The sequence below is a fragment of the Alternaria arborescens genome (genome assembly GCF_004154835.1).
Source record: "Alternaria arborescens strain FERA 675 chromosome Unknown contig_7, whole genome shotgun sequence".
Taxonomy (NCBI): domain Eukaryota; kingdom Fungi; phylum Ascomycota; class Dothideomycetes; order Pleosporales; family Pleosporaceae; genus Alternaria; species Alternaria arborescens.
The window spans coordinates 882,783-902,369 of NW_021167862.1; the positions used below are offsets into that span (position 1 = coordinate 882,783).

General features: G+C 50.4%; 5 protein-coding genes across 5 annotated transcripts; 3 read left to right on the forward strand and 2 right to left on the reverse strand.

Annotated features, from left to right (window-relative positions):
- Positions 1 to 1,716: 1,716 nt before the first annotated feature.
- AA0111_g4058 (hypothetical protein) lies at positions 1,717 to 3,258 on the reverse strand (the record flags this gene model as incomplete). Its single annotated transcript, XM_028650014.1, has 2 exons — positions 1,717 to 2,483; positions 2,580 to 3,258. 2 exons carry the CDS (start codon positions 3,256 to 3,258, stop codon positions 1,717 to 1,719), a joined length of 1,446 nt encoding a protein of 481 aa, XP_028508306.1.
- Positions 3,259 to 5,023: 1,765 nt separating this feature from the next.
- AA0111_g4059 (Vacuolar protein sorting/targeting protein 10) lies at positions 5,024 to 9,610 on the forward strand (the record flags this gene model as incomplete). Its single annotated transcript, XM_028650015.1, has 4 exons — positions 5,024 to 5,470; positions 5,520 to 5,710; positions 5,758 to 8,937; positions 8,989 to 9,610. The coding sequence occupies 4 exons, from the start codon at positions 5,024 to 5,026 to the stop codon at positions 9,608 to 9,610; spliced, it is 4,440 nt and encodes a 1,479-aa protein (XP_028508305.1).
- A 2,700-nt stretch (positions 9,611 to 12,310) lies between these two features.
- Positions 12,311 to 13,723, forward strand: AA0111_g4060 (hypothetical protein; the record flags this gene model as incomplete). The annotated part of the gene is made up of 1 exon (XM_028650017.1): positions 12,311 to 13,723. One exon carries the CDS (start codon positions 12,311 to 12,313, stop codon positions 13,721 to 13,723), a length of 1,413 nt encoding a protein of 470 aa, XP_028508583.1.
- A 1,756-nt stretch (positions 13,724 to 15,479) lies between these two features.
- AA0111_g4061 (hypothetical protein) lies at positions 15,480 to 17,721 on the forward strand (the record flags this gene model as incomplete). The annotated part of the gene is made up of 5 exons (XM_028650018.1): positions 15,480 to 15,573; positions 15,627 to 16,434; positions 16,492 to 16,756; positions 16,809 to 17,230; positions 17,286 to 17,721. The coding sequence occupies 5 exons, from the start codon at positions 15,480 to 15,482 to the stop codon at positions 17,719 to 17,721; spliced, it is 2,025 nt and encodes a 674-aa protein (XP_028508584.1).
- Positions 17,722 to 17,847: 126 nt separating this feature from the next.
- AA0111_g4062 (hypothetical protein) lies at positions 17,848 to 18,829 on the reverse strand (the record flags this gene model as incomplete). Its single annotated transcript, XM_028650019.1, has 2 exons — positions 17,848 to 18,711; positions 18,797 to 18,829. 2 exons carry the CDS (start codon positions 18,827 to 18,829, stop codon positions 17,848 to 17,850), a joined length of 897 nt encoding a protein of 298 aa, XP_028508585.1.
- Positions 18,830 to 19,587: the final 758 nt, after the last annotated feature.

A 19,587-nucleotide genomic window follows, 5' to 3' on the forward strand; every position in this document is an offset into this window, starting at 1 on the left:
GACAGGCAGCAACCTAAATGATCGGCAGGCTATGCAGAAGTTCTGGAATATGGTCAACACGCAATCTTCATACTGATACTCTGAGCCTGACCAGTATCGACAGCAATTGTTCTCACTAAATATAGAGCTGCTGCAATCCCCGCACTTTCCGCCCCATACTCGGCCAATACATCTTCATCTAGCTTAATTGATCTTGGCATGATCAGCCTGCAGAGATAAGCCAGAGCACCATTCGCTAATAGATATGATAGATATGATGCGAATAAGTCTTCTTTCTTGGGTAGGTGGCAATGGCGTCGTAGTGCATGTTGTTGGTACGGAGCGGAAGGGTGAACGTTCAAGGGCCCCCTGGCGGCTGATTAGGTTGGGCCGAACCAGTATTAGCTGGCTTGGTGTACATCAGCTTTTAGCCCTAATATAACGACTTTGAAACCCAGCATGCACGCTTGTCGATTAAGGTGAAGGCTCGGACAACGCTAAGTTTTGTACAGTGGTTCCGAAAAGTGGCGTAGATGCGAGGAGCTTCGTAGCTGTGAGAGCACAGAAGTTCCAAGGTTGTTCTTCGCAAGAGAGGTCGAAATCTCAGAAATTGTCGTCTTCGTCGTCAAAATCATCCTCTGCTGTAGTGACTGCTGCATTGGTCACATCTAATTGAGCCTTCATGTGCTACGTAGTTTACCTTTGGCTCTTCTACCTCATGAGGTTCTGGCTCTCACGGTCCACAACTTCCTTAGACCAAGCCATCAGATTTTGATTGATGTCCTGACCTTCGCTATCCAAAGACAATGCGGTATTTTCAGGTACTGACGATTTTGCGTGCGATTTGCTCTGGTTAGGCCATCTTGTACTCTTCGATGCGTGAGAGGTCAGCGCGGGGACAGAAAAGAACAGGCCGAGATCGACGTAGGCGAATATATTCCCGCTGAAATAAATACGCCTGTGATGGAAGGGTTGGTTTTAGAGATGGGAAGTACACAAAGGAATAGGTAAGGAGAAGCCCGGAGCGGTGGGGACGGCGACGCAGGAACCCGATAAAGTTCGGTACTCCCCAATCACCCATCAAGGGACCAAACTCCAGCCAGCTTCCTCTTCTTCTCTATACTTCCTCAATCTTGCCCGCTTCATTCGCAGGGCCGACTCATTCGCTCATGGATCATTCACTCGGCTTGCGCTGCGACATCGTCAGTCCCATTGCACAGTACATGCTGGTACACGCGTGCTGGGGATATCTGAGTAGACTTGGACCCAAAAGACTATGATTGCATTCGAAGCTGCAGAAAACAGTCGTTACGTTCACCCAATCTAATTGTTCACCAGAAGCCGCAGAACAGATAGGTCCACTGGGTTTCCAACTGCACCTGCTGTTGTACGGTTAGTCGGGTATGATGACACAATAGTAGACAAAGCTCTGGTATACAACGCATATAGTAGCTCGTACTGTTGCTGATAACCTCGACGAGGGCCACTACAGTAGGTCATCTCCGTTAAACTGTCTTCTTGTGTACTATGGAAGCCGAGCATGTTATAACGAGGATTCGTTATGACGGCAGCACCACGTATGTACCACTTTTTCGTATTCACAAGGATAGTCTAGCTCAGATGCATTGAGTATCTTTCATTATCTGAGTCTTGACGTGCGCCTAACTAATGAATACCTAGTCATCTACGGCAACTCAGGCCATGAGAGTTGCGCTGCGTGTGCGCCAACGATCCGAATTAGCTTCCGTCCGTCAAATCTCCTAACATTTTCTCAAGGACAGTGTCAGTAAAAGCCCAGACAGTTGAGCTGTATTGAGCTCCCCAAGCATATCCAGTATACCACATGTCATTATATCCTTGCAAATCGTACAAGTCTTGCACGAATCCTGCTCGCAGCTGCTCAGCTGATTGCGGCCACGAAGGTCGGCTATGGTCTGAAAGAGCCTTGAATTCCGCGTCGCAGTTTGAGGGGACAGTTCCTGCATTTTGAATATCTTTGACACTTTTCAAGACGAGCCTGGTAAATTCGTCCTTGGTCACTGTGTAGTTGGCACCGAATATGACGCGGAAAAGACCTTGGCCTGGAGGTCCTGTTGAATCCAAGCGCAGACTGTATGGCCAGTCCTTGATCGCAAGCTGATCAGCTGGTACCGCTGCTGAAGGCAGATATGTGATCGAGTGATTCTCTGGTAGGCAAGACGCCTCTAAAACTGCTACGAATTCGGCTCCTGGGATCCACTTCGAGAAAGTAGCAGTTTCCTTTTCGTCAGGATGGAAAGGAGCTAGATTATCCAGGCTTGGCCCTGCAGTGTATAGAACGCGACGTGCTTTGATGACGTAATTGGTATCTCCTTGTTTGACTGAAAGCTCCACTCCGTTTGCAGTTCGCATCGCATCCTGCACAGTGCTCGACAATAGTACATCCGGTTTAAGAAGTTCGAGTGCACGTTCATAGAGAACACCGTTGTTGTCAATCGGTTTGAACAGGGTGCCGCTCAGGAAGTCTAGGCTCAGTAAGTTAGTACGTTTACAGTAAGAGATACCAGGAAGCACGTAGAACACAAGGTCCTATCGTAGCCGAGCCTGCAGAGATGACTGACCATTCGTAAGCGACGCTCCAAAAGCCTGTAAGACATTGAAAGTCAAAAGGTCACGAACACCACCATACCCCACCCCAGATATTGTCACTATACGTGGAACGGCAGCCTCCAGCTTATTGAGTTTGGCGAAGTCACCGAAGGGCGTAAGTAGATCTGCAGGGATGTCCACTGGGGATGGGAAGTCCCAGTAACCGGGCTCCAGGATTTCTCTGTATTTTGTCGTGATAGAGAGCCATCGCTGAAATGCTTCGTTGGTCGCATTCGCACTTGGAGCACTGTAGTCCTCCAGTATCTTACCAGTTTCAACGTCGACATTCAGAGCAGTCAGTCTCTGATTAGTAGGAATTGCCGTGGGGATTCCAAAGCGAGCGAAGAAATCTTTGGCTGGCCCGTATGGTAGGTAGCTTTGAACTCCGAAGTTGATTGAGATGTTGGTCTTGGGAATGTGGTAGGTACTAGTGTGACCTCCCAGATTTGGCCTGGGTTCGATGAGCACCATGCTCGTGTTTAAGTCTTCGCGAAGTCGAACTGCAGCATAAGTGCCTGACGCACCTCCGCCGATGATTGCAACATCTCTGACCAGTTCGATAGGTCCTGGAGTATTGCTCTCCTCAGCAGCCGTTAGGATGACACACACACAAAGGGAGTGTGCTAGGATGTTGAATAGTCGAGGCATCATGATTTTGAAATGATGGGAGAACCACACAAAACTCGCCTGGGCTTCTTAAATACTGTCCGACGGATCAATAACCGACGTCTGAGAGTCATCGGGATTGTTAATAGGCAGTTGCATAACACGAGCTTCTAGGATGACCAGGGCAAAACGAGCATTGGATGAGCAATATGCGAATGCTGACAATCTGAAAGCTTAGCGCAGCGGAGGAGCCCCCAATAATCGCTCTTTTCTGCAAGATGTATTGGCATGCAGTTTAGAGACCCCCTCAAAGAAGCGTCTGTTTGGCTGTGTGCTGTTAAAAAATGAACAAAATTTGCCCATCCTTCCAAGGTTACTATGAGCCATGCAGCAACTGCGGACCCCTTGTTTCCACAAGAGAAGATAACGACTCTGGTGAAAGGAGCCATCCTATATTCCGTACTTCTCCCTGAGCATGAATGAGCTGATCCGCTTACCTCGGCAGTCTTGACACATACCTATGCAAGAGGCACTGCCCTCTGAACAACATTCCTGCAGGTCTTCATCAAATGTGGGGTTTGGCGATACGCAAAGTCAGATTATCGACTAGGATGAGAGGCCATAGGAAGGGATGAGCGGTGGAAGCATCCTGATGCGCGGTAGCGAGATCAATCGCTAGAGCAATTTAACCGCGGAGAAACATCGGCAGAACAAGTAATAGTACATCAGTGCACTGCTTGTGATATCAAAGCCAATGACAAAAGACATAAGGCAACTGTAACATCACATGGAGTGGTGAGAACAACTGTAGCAGCAGCAACGTTGGGATCGCGAGACCCGCGAGCGGCCCTTCTTGGCACATCAGAATACGGTAGGCGGGGCTGGAGAACGCGTAAAGTGACGAAAAACGCGGTATCCTGAACAACACGTTAACTTGACACGCGTCGCCAAATAGCACCTCAAATGAGGTACATCTGCATTTGATATGCACAAAAGATGTCTCGGTACATCATCAAGGTTGGTGCATGTGTCTTGTTGGATACGTTACTCCATGACGTGGTTATCCATGGATCTGTATCGCCATTACAGCCACGTTTGACGCACCAACTTTGGCAATCACCACGACTGCGACCCTGAAGCAGATGGCAGTCGTCCAGTTTCTTTGCGGGGATGCCAGTCCTGATACATGATACGAATACGCTTATGTCGACCCGTTGAGTTGAATGTGGCTGATTCTGAGATGCATTCTGCTATGACGATAGCATCGTCACACTGGATGGATCCAGCACGAGCTGTACAAGATGGGGGACCGCAGTAATGTGAATGCTGTAAAGCAAAGCCTGGGTGTAGATAGGATTAGCAACTTTGTAGAAGAAATGGATTCAAGAGTGAAAGTGCCAGTCGCGTGCTGTGGCCGGCAATAACCATCTCAGGTGCAGGAGCGACAGGGATGTTGGGTGCGGCCAGAAGCCGCGGACGTCCGCCCATTCGTCACCACGCGCGGGAGGCTGCGAGCTGTATCTGTCCAGTTTGGCTACCCATCATCGCGTAACTGCGCCTCATAACCTAGAATCTCCTGTACAGCTCTTAGATTGTGCTAGCTTGCTCCTTGGATCTTTATACGCGTCGGGCTCAACGTTTGCGCTCCGTTTACACCTACGCCACCGCGGCGCATCGACTGTTTCAGATCGCCAAGCGTCATTGGGGCTGCATAGCTTCGAGGCTGTGATTCTCCAACAGCCAGCTGTTCTTTCAACTGTGCGCATACCTCAGACCTCACCACACACGTTTTCCATCGCCTCTATGCATGATGAAATACCTTAAGGGCCTCCTGCTGCCCGCCCTGCTGGCGCTAGCATCGACCGCCGCCGCCAAGAAAGAAGAGCCGCTCGTTAAGACGACGGCATTCAAGAACGACATCGTCAACATCCTGTACTTTGACGATTCCGGAGTCGCCTTACTGCAAGAACTCGAGACGGGAAGCATCTGGCGGTCACACGATGCTGGCAAGGGCTGGAAGCAATTACAAGACCTACACGGGCTGGGCATAATCAAGAGTCCATATGACAACAAGGTTGCATTGGTCTTGGGCGAAAAGAAGCATTGGGTCACATATGACCAGGGCGAGAACTGGGATAGTTTCGAGACGGAGTTTCCGCCGTCTCCCCAAGTACCCGTAAACTGGCACGCCCAGGATAGCAAGAAGATCCTGATTCACGAGATCGAGAACTGCTTTACTGCGCCATGTCTCGGACGGGTATGTTCCGTATATCTTGCTTGTGATTCCAGCGGCTAATCTAGGCTAGACCTACTACACGACTGATGGCTTCAAGTCAAAGCCCAAGATCCTCATCGACGACCGCCGAATGTGCCAATGGGCAAAGGGCGCCGAACGCTTCCTCCAAGGCCAGGACAAGCACGATGACCGCATATTGTGCATCACCAGAGGCAAATACTCGGACAGGTCAAAGGACTTTAGGCTCCTGATTTCTGACAAGTGAGTGGCAACCGACTACAACAATGGGTAGCAGCTAATGGGCGCAGTTACTTCAAGGATGAAGAGGAGCCCGTCATGTCATCTGGACGTACCGTTCAGGGTATGGCCAACATGGCCGCTGTCAAGGGCTATATTGTCGCCGCCGCCAAAGCCGACCACTCCAACGAACTCGCCCTCTACGTAACCCAAGATACCGAGACATGGCATCATGCTCAGTTCGGCGATCATAAAATCGAGGAAGATGCATACACTATCCTCGAGTCGACCGACTATAGCATACAAGTCGATGTCATGACCTCCAAGTACGTGGACATGGGCAACCTCTACACGAGTAACTCGAACGGCACCCACTTCACCAAGAACATGGAGCATACAAATCGCAACGAAGGTGGATACGTCGATTTCGAGAAGATCGCAAACATCCAGGGTGTGGTTCTGGTAAATACTGTTGACAACTGGAAACAGGTAGAAAAATCGGGTCAGGGCAAGAAACTAAAGTCGCGAATCAGCTTTGATGACGGCAGATCTTTCGAGAAGCTCACAGTCAAGGGCAAGAAAGACGCAGAATTGCACTTGCACTCGGTGACTAACCTGCACAACAGCGGGAGGGTCTTTTCAAGCCCCGCACCAGGCATCGTCATGGGTGTCGGAAATACTGGAGATTACCTGGGCAAATACACCGACGGCGATCTTTATGTCTCTGATGACGCCGGTCTCACATGGGAACTGGCGCTTGAAGATGCGCACAAGTACGAAATTGGCGACCAGGGTTCTATTTTGGTAGCCGTATTCGACGAGGGCGACACCGACGAGATCAGGTATTCGTTCAAGCATGGGCGAAAAGATACATGGAAGAAGATAAAGCTTGACTACAAGATCCGCGCACGCGAACTCACAACCCTACCTGACTCGACGAGCTTGAAGTTCATGCTCTACGCATCTAAGAAGAAGGATGGCGGTGGCAGAGAACATGTTATCATCCACCTGGACTTCACTGATATGCTGAAGAAGTGTGGTGACAGCGATTTTGATGACGAATGGTCTGTGCGTAAAGATGCAGACGGTGACCCAAGCTGCGTCATGGGGCACAAGCAGCTGTTCCGCCGGCGAAAGTGGGATGCTGAGTGCTTTGTTGAAGAGGTCTTCAAAGACCCGACACCAAACTTCAAGCCATGTGATTGCGACGAATTCAGAGACTACGAATGCGATTTCGGATTTACACCTACTGGAGAAGGCAAGGACAAGAAGTGCGAACCCAACGACTCCTTCAAATTACCCAAAGGCGCATGCGAGGGCGACGCAAAGACATACAAAGCCAGCTCCGGTTGGAGAAAGATACCTGGTGACCAATGCAAAGGCGAGACCGAAAGAGACAAGCAAGTCGAGCGTGAATGCGGAGACACTGAGAGACCGCCACCAAAGAGTGACAAGATTACGAGCGAAATCACCAGGTTCAAGGGAGGTGAATTCTTGGAGCAGTACTATCTCGAGGGCAATACCCAGAGCGATGACGACAAAGACGAAACAGTTGTCATGCTGACCGATGAGCGAACGGCCTACATCACTCATGACCATGGAAAGAAATGGAAAAAGGCTGTGGATGATGAGGTTGTTCGAATCTACCCTCACCAGTACGACAACAACAGAGTTTACTTCTTGACTGCCGGCAAGAAATTTTACTACTCCACAGACCGCGGACGTCGTGATAGCATCCGCTCTCACGAGGCACCCGTTATGCCCAATAAGGAAAGGCTCTCGATTATGCAATTCCATCCAAAGGAGGAGAGCTGGATCATCTGGATGGGTGGAAAGCACTGCGACAAAGCTGGCGATAAAGACTGTCATACTGTAGCCTATGTCTCACAGAAGAACGGTGAAGACGAAAGCTGGGAGCCGCTCGTACCATACGTCAAAAAGTGCGCATTTGTTTGGCGCGAAGCTGGTCGAAGCGTCAAGGAGGAGCAGATCTTCTGCGAACAGCACACAAACGAGGAAATGGGCGCTCCCCTTGAACTCATTTCCAGTGAGGACTGGTTCAAGAAGAAGGATGTCAAGTTCAAATCTGTCGTGGAATTTGCGACAATGTCTGAGTTTATCGTTGTCGCGACCAAAGCTGATGATGGGACTCTCCATCTGGATGCGAGTCTTGACGCCAACACTTTCGCCGAGGCCAAGTTCCCACCCAGGTTCTTTGACGTTCACCAGACAGCCTACACTGTTCTGGACAGCTCCACACACGCGGTCTTCCTTCATGTTACAGTCAATCCAACACAGGATCAGGAGTATGGTTCCATTATCAAGAGTAACAGCAATGGCACATCTTACGTTATGAGCCTTGCCGCTGTGAACCGAAATATGGAAGGCTACGTCGATTTCGAGAAGATGCAAGGTCTTGAGGGAGTCGCTGTCGCCAACGTCATCGTCAACGTCGATGAGGTCAACAAAGGATCCAAGAAGAAGAAGCAGAGTCGCATCACGCATAACGACGGCGCTGACTGGGAACCTCTTCAGGCGCCTGAGAAAGATTCGGAAGGCAAGGCATACGAATGTGATGTTTCCGACAAGTACAAGTGCGGTCTGCATATTCATGGATATACAGAACGTGCTGATCCTCGGGAGATGTACTCCTCTCCGACAGCAGTAGGGATGATGCTTGCTGTTGGAAATGTTGGCTCAGAGCTGTCTACCTTTGGTGAAGCCAATACCTTCATGACGACCGACGCAGGTATTACCTGGACCGAGATCAAGAAGGGTACCTACGCCTGGGAGTTTGGCGACCAAGGCTCCGTCATAGTCATCGTCCGCCGCGGAGAAGATACTGACCACGTCTATTACTCCCTTGACAACGGCTCAAAGTGGAACCTCTACCAATTCTCCGACCATAAGATACGCGTTGAAGCCATCACTACCGTGCCTAGCGACACTTCTCTAAACTTCCTCCTTTGGGGTAAAGACAGCAAAGAACTTGTTGCTGTCAACCTTGACTTCTCCGGTCTACCAGAGTTCAGCAAAAAATGTGAGCTCAATGAGAATAATCCTACCAGCGGTGATTACGACCTCTGGATTCCACAGCACCCGCTCCAGAAAGAGGAGCCTCAGTGTCTGTTCGGTCACGTAGCACAATACCACCGTAAGAAGAGAGACGCCAAGTGCAAAAACGGTCAGCGCATCGATCAAATGCACGACATTGCACGAAATTGCTCCTGCACCAGGCGAGACTTTGAATGGTAAGACCTGTTTTGTACTTTTGCCCAGCGACACATGCTAACAATCAGTAGTGCATACAACTACGAGCGCGACGCAAGTGGTGATTGCAAGCTTGTGGCCGGTCTCACGCTGCCCGAGGCGTCTGCCGTATGCAAAGACAAGAACGTAAAAGAGTACTACACCGACGTCCGATTCCGCAGGATCCCTCTCTCCACCTGCAAGGACGGTCAGGAATTTGACAAGACGGGTGAACCACACCCTTGCCCCGGCTTCGAAGAGGACTTCCAGAAAAAGCATGGCATCGGAGGTTTCTCCCTGTTCTTGGCTATCGTCCTTCCCTTTGCTGCGGCAGGCGGTGTCGGATACTATGTGTGGAAGCACTGGGACGGCAAATTTGGTCGCATTCGCTTGGGTGACGGAAGCGGAAGTGGCGCATTCGACTCGGATGCGCCATGGGTCAAATGGCCCATCGCTGCTGTATCGGGCCTCGTGGCTGTCATCAGTGCACTGCCTCTACTCGTAGGCAGCGTTTATAGATGGGCTGCTGGCAGAATGGGTGGCGGAGGTGGATATGGGGGTTACGGCAGGACGTATACTTCTAGAAGCAGTTTTGCGCGCGGCAGGGGAGATTACGCGGTTGTGGATCCCGACGAAGGCGAACTGCTGGGCGATGACAGCGATGACGAGGTATGAAGATCTCTATCATTGGATGGCTAAGATAAATATGAGAGATTTGGCATTGGTCATGGTTATGACAGGTTGGGAAGTGTGAAACGGATGATGCAGGGCATGGCGGTATGAAATTTGTACATTCTTTGTAGCAATCAAGTTGTTTGATGATTGTGTAGGAATGGGTGGTGATTTTTTTTTTTTTGGCATGCCTTCACAGGGTCTGGCTACTTTTTGCTCCAGCCAGGTCACATCTCGAGTATGGGATGTGCAGATGTAGCAGCACAGGCGGAGCTAGATGCTGTGCCGTGCTTGGGCGATATAGTCAGATGGACTCCCGGGTGGCTGAAAGCTTGTCGCATCTGTCAAAAATGCTGTGCGTCATGACACTAAATCTAGTGTGAATCGCGTAGAATTTTGTACCCTAACGGTTGAGTTGACAGAGAAGCGGCAAGTGCTTTGACGTAAAGATTACTGGACCTGCCTTGGCAGAACCGACCTACCCGTGTTTCTACTCCACGATGGGAGAATTTTATATTGCTACTAAGCTAGACATGTCCACTCGATACCTTCATCGCTGGCTGAGGTAGATTGGATTCCGCAGATCTCCATCTGGTAGCGATACAAACTTTGCCATGCGTGTCGAAGCGAAGGATTGGTAGTGTGGTTTCACGCGCCGCTTCTAACCCCATCTTGGGTGGCCATGATTCGAGGGCCCAAGCCACGATGCGGCGCAGATTGATTGAGGGTCTTCGTCCTGCGACCAGGGTGTCTAAACTAATCTCCTGGGTTTTGCGGAGGTGAGGCGCAGCTTGCTGTTGGATGGTCCAAAAGTAGGCCATTGTTGATCAAACAATGTCGTCTTGTTTGTTTCCGACAGCTTTATGCCTTTGCCTTTTGACAGATGAGACTGTTCATCGCACGGGTTATGATTGTTCTTGCCGCGGTTGTTGCTGTTCAGGCTGAGATGATGTTATAATTGGGGTGGTGTTTCTTATGCGAGCTATATTCCGACTTTGCCAGTCTCGAAACACAGGGCCTGGGGTGGTACGAGTCGAGCACGAAACGTTGGGGAACTGCACGCTGAGTCCATGGCGCTACAGCAACAACAATGGCCGTGTGAGAGAGGTGTTGCTAATGCTTGGGGTGTATGGCTGTCAGGTCAATGGGGCTGCACCGTAGTTATGCACCCCAGAAACAGGACAATATGCAGAGTGAGGATTAACCCGTTCCCCATTACCTGGGTATGCAGCGCCATGAGTTCGTACGAGTCCCCTTAATAATCATTGAAACACCCCGTTCGGTTTTGTGGCTCTGGGTGTTTAGTTTAGGGATGTTGGACGGCTTGACACATTGCGGAGAGGGCCCGTTGTGTCAAACGGTAGCACTCGGCGGTGGCGACTGGATGGAGAAAGGGAAAGCCGTTGCAGTGCCGTGTGGCTCAAGCACTCACGGGCTCATAGGACGCACCGGCTCGATTGACGGTAGTGCATGATCTTTTGACACGCAGTTGCGCCCCTTGGCCGTGCGGACGGTTGTCTGGATTTTCTTGCGTTGAGTGCTGGTTCATGCATGCTGTGGGGATTGGCTATGGGCGCTTGACTGGTTTGGGTTGTGACGGAGGCCCACGTTGTTTCAGAAGGGGACAGCCAATCAGGGCAGGCACGGCTAAGGCAGGCTCTGTCCCTCTGTATTGGCCGTCAATGGCCAACACGTCGGTCAGGGCGAGTGTCTGCATTGAATTTCCGCCTCTCCAGATGGAGCAACTCGACAGGCGCGATGCTGCAAGTGTACCACCAGAAGCGATGTGGTGCGTCCAAATAAGTGAATACCGGCTGGGTAGGCATTGGCCAGTCGTCGCGCTAGCACCAACAATCTCCCGAGGCGCCCCAATCGTGCATCGAGGGTCCCTAGAGCCCGCTCTCGCTTGCACTACCCCTGGTCAGCGACCTGATGCAGGCCGTCAGGCTTGGCTACCGGCGTGCAATAGTGAATTGGGCCTGGTATTCTCTCGGGAACAAGCCCACCGCCAAGTCGTTTCACATGCGGACGCTTCTTCGCTGAGCTTGGTGACTATGGCCTGGACACTTGCGACGCGAGTACATGAGGCCGTCTCGTCCGCCTGGGCACCTTCTCATCACTCCTTCCCAACGGTCTTGGTCCTTCTTTCTTCCTGCAACCCCACACTCTCTCTTTCCATTCATTTAGAGTGCTCTGTCTCTCTCTTCATCACTCGCTCTTTTCTACACTCACTCACTTTACTTACTTTCGTCACCCGCACTTTCTTCTTCTTCTCGCGTGCTGGCACGTCTTGGCCGATACGCCTTCCTCCTCAGACCAGTCTTGCCTGATACACGGTTTCGTCGCACCCTCGTTGCCTGCACGTTGATGTAAGTCTCCAAGCTTTTTTCCCACCCTGAGGCTGCCACACATTGTGTGCCTGCTTTACCCAAGTCACTCATCCTTCTCGACCCCACACAGCGCCATTATGGTCTGTTTGTATGCCTGTCTCAATAGCCGTAGCTCCAATCGCTATATAAAAGCGACGTAGACTGTCGCTAGTCCGTGGCTTCACGCGCCGTTTGTTCACAGCAGGGCTGTCACTAACTTGCGTCCGTATAGCGTTCCTCCTACATTCATTCCCAGTGACTACCAAACTCACTGCACTTTCGCTTCTACGCCTCCAACAACTTCTTGCCGGACCGGATCCTCCCCGTAATCAACATGAAGTCTTTCTTCGCTATCGCCGCCGGTCTCTTGGCCGCTGGCTCTTCAGTGCTCGCAGCTCCCACAACTGGTTCTGAGGGCTTCATCAACAAATACGCCCTCCCAGCAAACCACTCCCTCGAGACCAAGGAGTACATCATTACCTGGTGGCGCAACGACACAGACCACAGGAAGATCGAAAACTACCTAGACAATCTATCGCTTAAGTCGGGAGATGTGCTCAAGGCCGAATCCACACCGGGTGTAAACCCTCAGTGGGCCGTTGTCGAGATGTGCGACGACCACGCCAAAATCTTCAAGGAGCTGGCCGAAATCAACGTTGTAGAAGAGAAGGCCGATGTCAAGTCTTTCGCACAGCAGCAGGGCGCTCCCTGGGGTCTGCAACGAGTCTCGAGCGCAGCCGGCGCTACTGGATCCCCACAAGGCCAGGACTTCGTTTACTCTTTCGACGATTCAGCCCTCGGTGCCGGTGTCGACATCTACGTTATTGACACTGGTGTGCGAACCACCCACGCTGTCTTCACTGGACGCGCTACTGAAGGTTTCACTGCTACTGGCTCTTTTGTTGATGGTGATGGTCACGGTACCCACGTTGCTGGTACTGCTGGTGGTGCAAAGTTCGGTGTCGCCCAGGGTGCCAACATTATCGAAGTCAAGGTACTTGGAGATGACGGATCTGGTGCATCTTCCGACACCATCAAGGGTATGGACTGGGTTATCGCCAACCACAACAAGCGCAAGACCCAACCCGGTTTCGTCGGTTCCATCATGAGCATGTCTTGGGGTCTTCAGGGTACCGCCAACTCAGTCGACGAGATCATTTCTGGTGCTTCAGAGGCTGGCATCCACGTCTCGGTCGCCGCTGGTAACGATGGTATCGATGCTTGTGGTAGCACTCCCGCTCACCTCGGTGGCAAGAACTCCAATGTCGTCACTGTCGGTTCCATTAACATCGACAACGAGATCTCGTCTTTCTCCAACATTGGCCAGTGTGTTGACATCTATGCCCCCGGTGAGCAAATCTTGAGCTCTTGGAGCACTGGCGACGCCGTCATCAACTTCCTCTCTGGTACATCCATGGCTTGCCCTCACGTCACTGGTGTAATGGCCACCCTTATGACTCAAGACGTTGCCGGTCTTGGTCAAAACCCCGCTGCCCTCAAGGCTAAGCTCCTTGCAACTGCCCGCCAGGGCGATGTCAAGGGCAACACTGGTGGAAGCGCAAACTTGCTCCTCAGCAACGGTGTTGACGGAGCTGTCAAGCGTCTCACCAAGAACTACGTCCTACCAGATCACAGCGGCTTGAACGGTAGCCCAGCTGCTCGCGCCGCTGCTGCTGTCATGGTCAAGGATATCACTCTCGACAAGCGCTTCCAGCTTCATTCCCGTGAGGCCAAACTCCGATTCTAGAGCGAGCAAGAGAGCATCACATGAGTGCATAGCAATTGCATGATACCCCTCATTGTTGGTACTTCTTCCCAAAAGTTTCCACGACATTTCTGTCTCATCTTTGGGCTCTTCTAGCCGCCCTATAATAATTCAATGTATCTGCATCAGCATGAACTGGTCTCTTTTTCGTCATCAAGTGGGTTGTGTGAGTCGGAACTTAATTTCGCTGTCAATACTTTTTATCCATTGCATTGACTGGCTGGGGTGGAGAAGGACATGGGGGGAAATGTATACGTACGATACGATCCTTACACGGACAGTCATGCGTAGCCAAGCCAGTCGGCACTCTAGTCGTGTACTACTTGGAATCAATCAAGTCATTGTACATATCATTCCCTGCTTGTACCATTTCCTTTCTACATTCTACGTCCAAGCCGTACTTCTGTATAGGACAACTATCTCGCCAGAACTTGGTGCGATTGTATCTCGTCCTTCGCCCTGCAATGAAACGCGAACAAAGGCATCACAAGGCGAACAGTTGGATGCCTAGAAGACAATGGCCCCACAGTCGCCTGAATCGTATATGCACCGCCACCCCTGCCAAGCTGGTAGAAGATGTTGCAGGTAAGTTACTCGTCTGCCTTCCATATATCCGCGATGCTGGACGTTGATCATACGGCAAATTCTGATAGTGCCTTGGCCAAGTCAGTGCGGCAATGGTAAATGTAAGCGATGCGGGTCAATCAATGCTGGGATTCATTACCTTGTGGTCGATCAAACTGGTCACGTGCAGATATATACACGCTTTCAATGCACTATGCTAAGGTTATTGTTTTCTAGAAGACGGCGAGGAATCTTTCCAGAAGAAGAAGTGTGATGTTGGGTTGCGCTTTGGAGACGAACGTAGATCGTCGGCCCTTGAATGGCTTAGCGCGGAACAGGTCCTAGCCACCTCCATCGTGACCTGGGCAGGTACACGTCTAACTTCACACCTACCAATGTCTTTGGTGACATCACAATACTAGGCGCTGCATTGAAGTGTGTCTGCTTCTTCTTCTAGTGACGGAAGTTCTTGCCTTTCAGCTGGCCACGCCACGTAGCTTCCATCATCGTCTGACGGTGTCCAGAATCATGCTCCACGCGCTCGACTCCGGTAGCTTCCTGCGCGCTTTGAAGTCACGACCAGGCTTTCTTCTAGATGAATCCGTCTTCACTAATGCTCTCAGCCCTAGAGATGATACAGTCTTTAAGCGCCTTCAACAACTTTATGCTACTAGATCCGTTTATCTACATGTACGCGCCGCCACCGCGCTTGCAGTCACCTAAGCGCTGACCATACCCAAACCTCGCACGCTATGGGTCCACTGTACGCTCTGGGTACTACAAACGTCCCAAGAGATACTCTTTTCGGTATAATGGTCATCAAAAATCATCTCGACGCGCCAGGAATGCTACTCGTCGTTTCTTGGTTTTTTATTATTCGCCGCATCGCTTGCCAAGCATCGCAGAGCTACTGTGCCACCTTCAGATTGAACGTTAGGATGGATACGCGGCTTCCCATGATAGATCAATATGTTTTTAAAGAATAGCAACGTCTCGCTATATATTTTGTTGAAGGTACGCCGACTATCAATCATATTAGTTCTTGAATGTTGCGACAATGTCTCTTGAGTTGAATTCGAAATATGTGAAGACAGGTGCATGGTAAGAGGCTAATGCTGGATTCTGCATATTCTTCGCAACGTGTTGCTAATATGCTGCTTTTGATAGGACGAACATGGATGGAGGGCCAGTCCTGGGAAGGACCATCACGACTGATACGCAAACAGGCAATCTTGTTGTTGCCATGCTAGCTGTGTTGTCAACCTTAGGTAACATTAACGAGCATCAGTCTTCGAGAGAGAAAAGTGACTAATTAAGATAGGAACTGCACATCTTTGGCATCTGATCGCGTTTGCGATTCATCAAGTCCGAGCCAACGGTCGTCCAGCGGATGCTATGTTCAGGCAACAGCAGGCACTGCTGCGTACGCTTCCAACACCCAGCTCGGTTGTCGCTGAAGCGCTCAAACTATGGTGGGCCTGGAGGAAGAACACAGACCGACCCTTCCTACGATCCATAGTATTAGTACTTGTCGCAATGCTCTTCACGGCGGTCACAGTCGCGGCGTCCGTCTTCTCATCCTTTGTCGTCGACAGTGGCTCCATCGAAGTGCTAGTCGACTCGCCGTTATGCGGAAGAATCAACGGGACTGGAACTGCCTGGAGGACTTATATCACCACTTTAATCGCGAATGCTCCTGTCTATGCCGGAGCCTGCTACCGCAATGGTTCGCTCCCCGCCCTCTGCAACGATGCCTTCACCAATGTAAACATACCACTTACAGTCGGAAGCACGCCCTGTCCGTTCAACGAAACCATGTGCGGTACCAAAAACGCCGTTACTGTCGATTCAGGCCTTGTAGACGTCGGTAAGATGTTCGGACTAAACCTGGCTGCCAAAGATCGTGTAATGTTTCGGAAGAAAGTTTCTTGTACCGTTTTACCTAGTGAAGGGTCTTACGAAGTCTTCGACTTGGAACTAATACCCAGTCTGGTACCTGCGGATCGTTTCATCTTTCCTGGCGAACAGATTCTGGCCTTGTTGTACGGACCAACGGATAAGACAAGAATAGAAAGCTACATAGGGTACCTTCTTGTGTCTAACATCACTGGTAATCCAACAATTCCACTGTAAGTCAAAGGTTGTTACGTACAATGGATTATGCTGTGACTGATCTGTTCCTCCAGTGGCTCGGTATGGTACAGATCGCCGGTCAACAGGGTGCCGCAAGGGTGGTTTCCTCTGGAAAGCTTCTTCCCTATTCAAATGAACGATGGGCCAGATGGAGATTTGATTCTGAAACCTTTCATGCAAAATCGCCTTATGTTTGCCACGCCAACTGATGACCCGCTGTATTCTTCACACAAGAATATTTCTTCATGGGATCTGGGTAAAGAGGTCACGAATTATGCGTCTGACGACCCTGTCAAAGGGGTTGCCTGTACCCAGCATGTGAGTCGGAGCACTCAGTCTTGCACGAGAACAAACACTGATATGCTCAAAGTTTCAATACTGTCACGCTAGAGACGGTCAAGACGATTACTGCACACCGTTCCAAGGTCTACCCTATCACGAGATGAACAAGACCCATTTTCCAGATTCCAGTAGCATGCAGCAAGCAGTACTACAACTTCTTATTATGTCAAGCTGGCTACACACTACTGCAAGGGTGCAGACCAATCAAGCCTCGGACTTGGAGGGTCGGTCTACCTACATGATTCCGTCCATGCCCGACGACTTCTGGAAACGGGAGGTTTTAGGTTGGGAACAGGAGGTCTGGGCTGCGATGCAGATGGCCGTTTCTCAATATGCGATTGGGCCTAAAGCGAGCGATCCATTTGCAGATGCGTATGTTATTGCGCCGCAGACTGAGGGCGAGAAAGCGCTTTGTGGAGCGCAGAAGATGAAAAAGTCTGGTGGATTCGTGTGAGTGTTCTCACATGCTCCTGGACATCCCAGGACTTTTACTAATCTATACCAGCAACATCAACGTCTTCGGCCTCGCCTTCGTCATCGCTTTTTCCATCCTCGTCGCAATCGTCGACATCACGCTTCTAAAATTCCTCGTCTACCTCACTCGCTTCCGCCGCGCACTGGGCCCCCGTATCGCTCGCTGGACACAAGATGGAGTATGGCAGCTCCAGCGTCGAGCCTACGAAGGCGAAGGCCACCGCAACTGGACCGATTTAGAGAGTGAAATTCCGCTCATGGAGAAGGGGCACAAACTCAAGGATCTGCCGATTATGTGGCGACCTGGCAAGAGTCCAATGGTAAAGCAGCCGTCTTCGTTCGCTTCAACAGATTCGATGGTATCTCAGCAGTCGTCGATAAGTGAGCTAGCGGCGGAAGACATGGTAGACAGCGCACCGGTTGTTACCGAGCAGCGGAGGAGCTGGTTCAGCCTTGTGCGACGTTAGCCCTCGTGATTTTGTCTGTAGACGAGCAAGAACTGTGCATGTACCAATTCCAGGTTTGCTAGTCTTATTATGTTCTTTCACATCAGTCAAAGACACTTCTTATTTTCTTGAACAGTAATTTTCGAATTAAAAGGTTTTCTCCACAATCCTTTTGAGAGCCGCCTCTAAGTCTTCCTCAGGCAACCCTAACTTCTCGTTCCAAAGCCCATGAGGCCTCAGATCGACTAGTCCGAGCTTGCCCGTGGCGACACCTCTAGTCAAATCCATGATGCCAGCAAAATCACCCGATTGGACTCTTCTCTTGCCGTTGGCAAGGAGGTCTTCGGATCTAACATGCACAACATTCCAGTTCTTTCCATCAACCTTCTCGATGATGTCAAGTATCTCGCGCTGAGTGTGGTGGAAGGACGAAACAAAGACGTACTGATTCCTAGTCTCGTCAGCGTGATCAAGAGAGGCCTTAATGGCTCCGGCGATCGTTCCCATCGTAGTGGAGGCCCAGGCGCTAACTCCGTCATCGGTCAAAATTGCAGTCTTGTTCGGAAGGTCGAAGCCGAAAAAGCCGTTTCCCATACCCCATTCGAAGAATCCGCCTGTAATCAGGGCCGTCCATGATATTTGATTCTCTTTTGTTCGAAGGTAGTCAACGAGAGCTTTCTTATACGGGGTGCTATAAGGCTGGAGCTCAAGCATCCTGGGATCCCTGGTATAGGGACCATATTCGCTTGGGAAAAACCTCTTGACACCAGTCGCGAGGGCGGCGTCTACAAAGATCTGTTGATCTCCAGCTGCATGACCGCCCACATTGCTGATCACAGCATCTTGCCCTTCCATGGCAGCCTTGACTTCCGCAAATTCTTTGTAGTCTGCCTTGAAAATCTTCACACCGTCCGGAAATGTTGCAGTAGACTCTTTGCGACTAAGAACGCTCACTTCATAAGCTGAATCCAGGAATTCGTTCAATATTGGGATACCCAAAGCACCTCCCGCCTAATACATGCAACAGTTAGTACTCTGTTTGTACAATGTGTTTGTGGAACAACGTCTATGTTTTCAGATTGAGTAAAGCACTTACGCCAATGATCAAAATCTTCTTATATGAATCCATTGATGCAAGATCAAAATTCGTGGAGATGAAAATAAGTCGGAAACCCAGAATGGGAATGTGAATTTTGTATGACAGTGAGGCTGGTTTGATATGTCTTCAATGAGTAGCCTCATGATTTTTATATATGTATGAGTATACATTTGTATAGACGTGGTCGCTGGAGTTCTGTTTCCGCTGACTGACAAATCTCGGATTAGTGATTGTTGCTCTTTTCAAGGCTTAGTTCGTGATTTAATGCCTAACAAAGTGTTACTAATCACAAGTAACGTAAGTCGAAAGAAAGAGGGTGGGATGCCGAACGTGTACAGACTGCACAGATAATTCTGCGAGTGATCTTGCCTGATCTGATCGCTGCTACCAGAGCTTGGTAGACGTGCCCAGCACTCACAATTCTTAGTCTGCAATGCATGTGCCTAGTACAACCTAGCCTTCCCTGGTAGTTCTAATCTAATCCTTGTTCTGTAGCTTAGACTAGCTCTTGACGAAGCGGGACACATAGTTCAAGCCCACAGATGCGGGAGGTGGATCTTGGCCGGGGCCATTGAGTAGAGTGTTTGCTGTATGTCGTACAACAATAACCTGGGGCGGAGAGCCTTGTCGATCTGCGTCTTAGATCCACTGCGAGAGAGACCGCTCCTCAATACGGAACAGCTTCCTGTTCTCGGCATTAACGATAGCTTGAAGCTAGCTACCTCGAAGACAGTCGCATAGGGTAGAACGAGGGACATCAAATAGCTTCGCATCTCTCGACGGCTGCT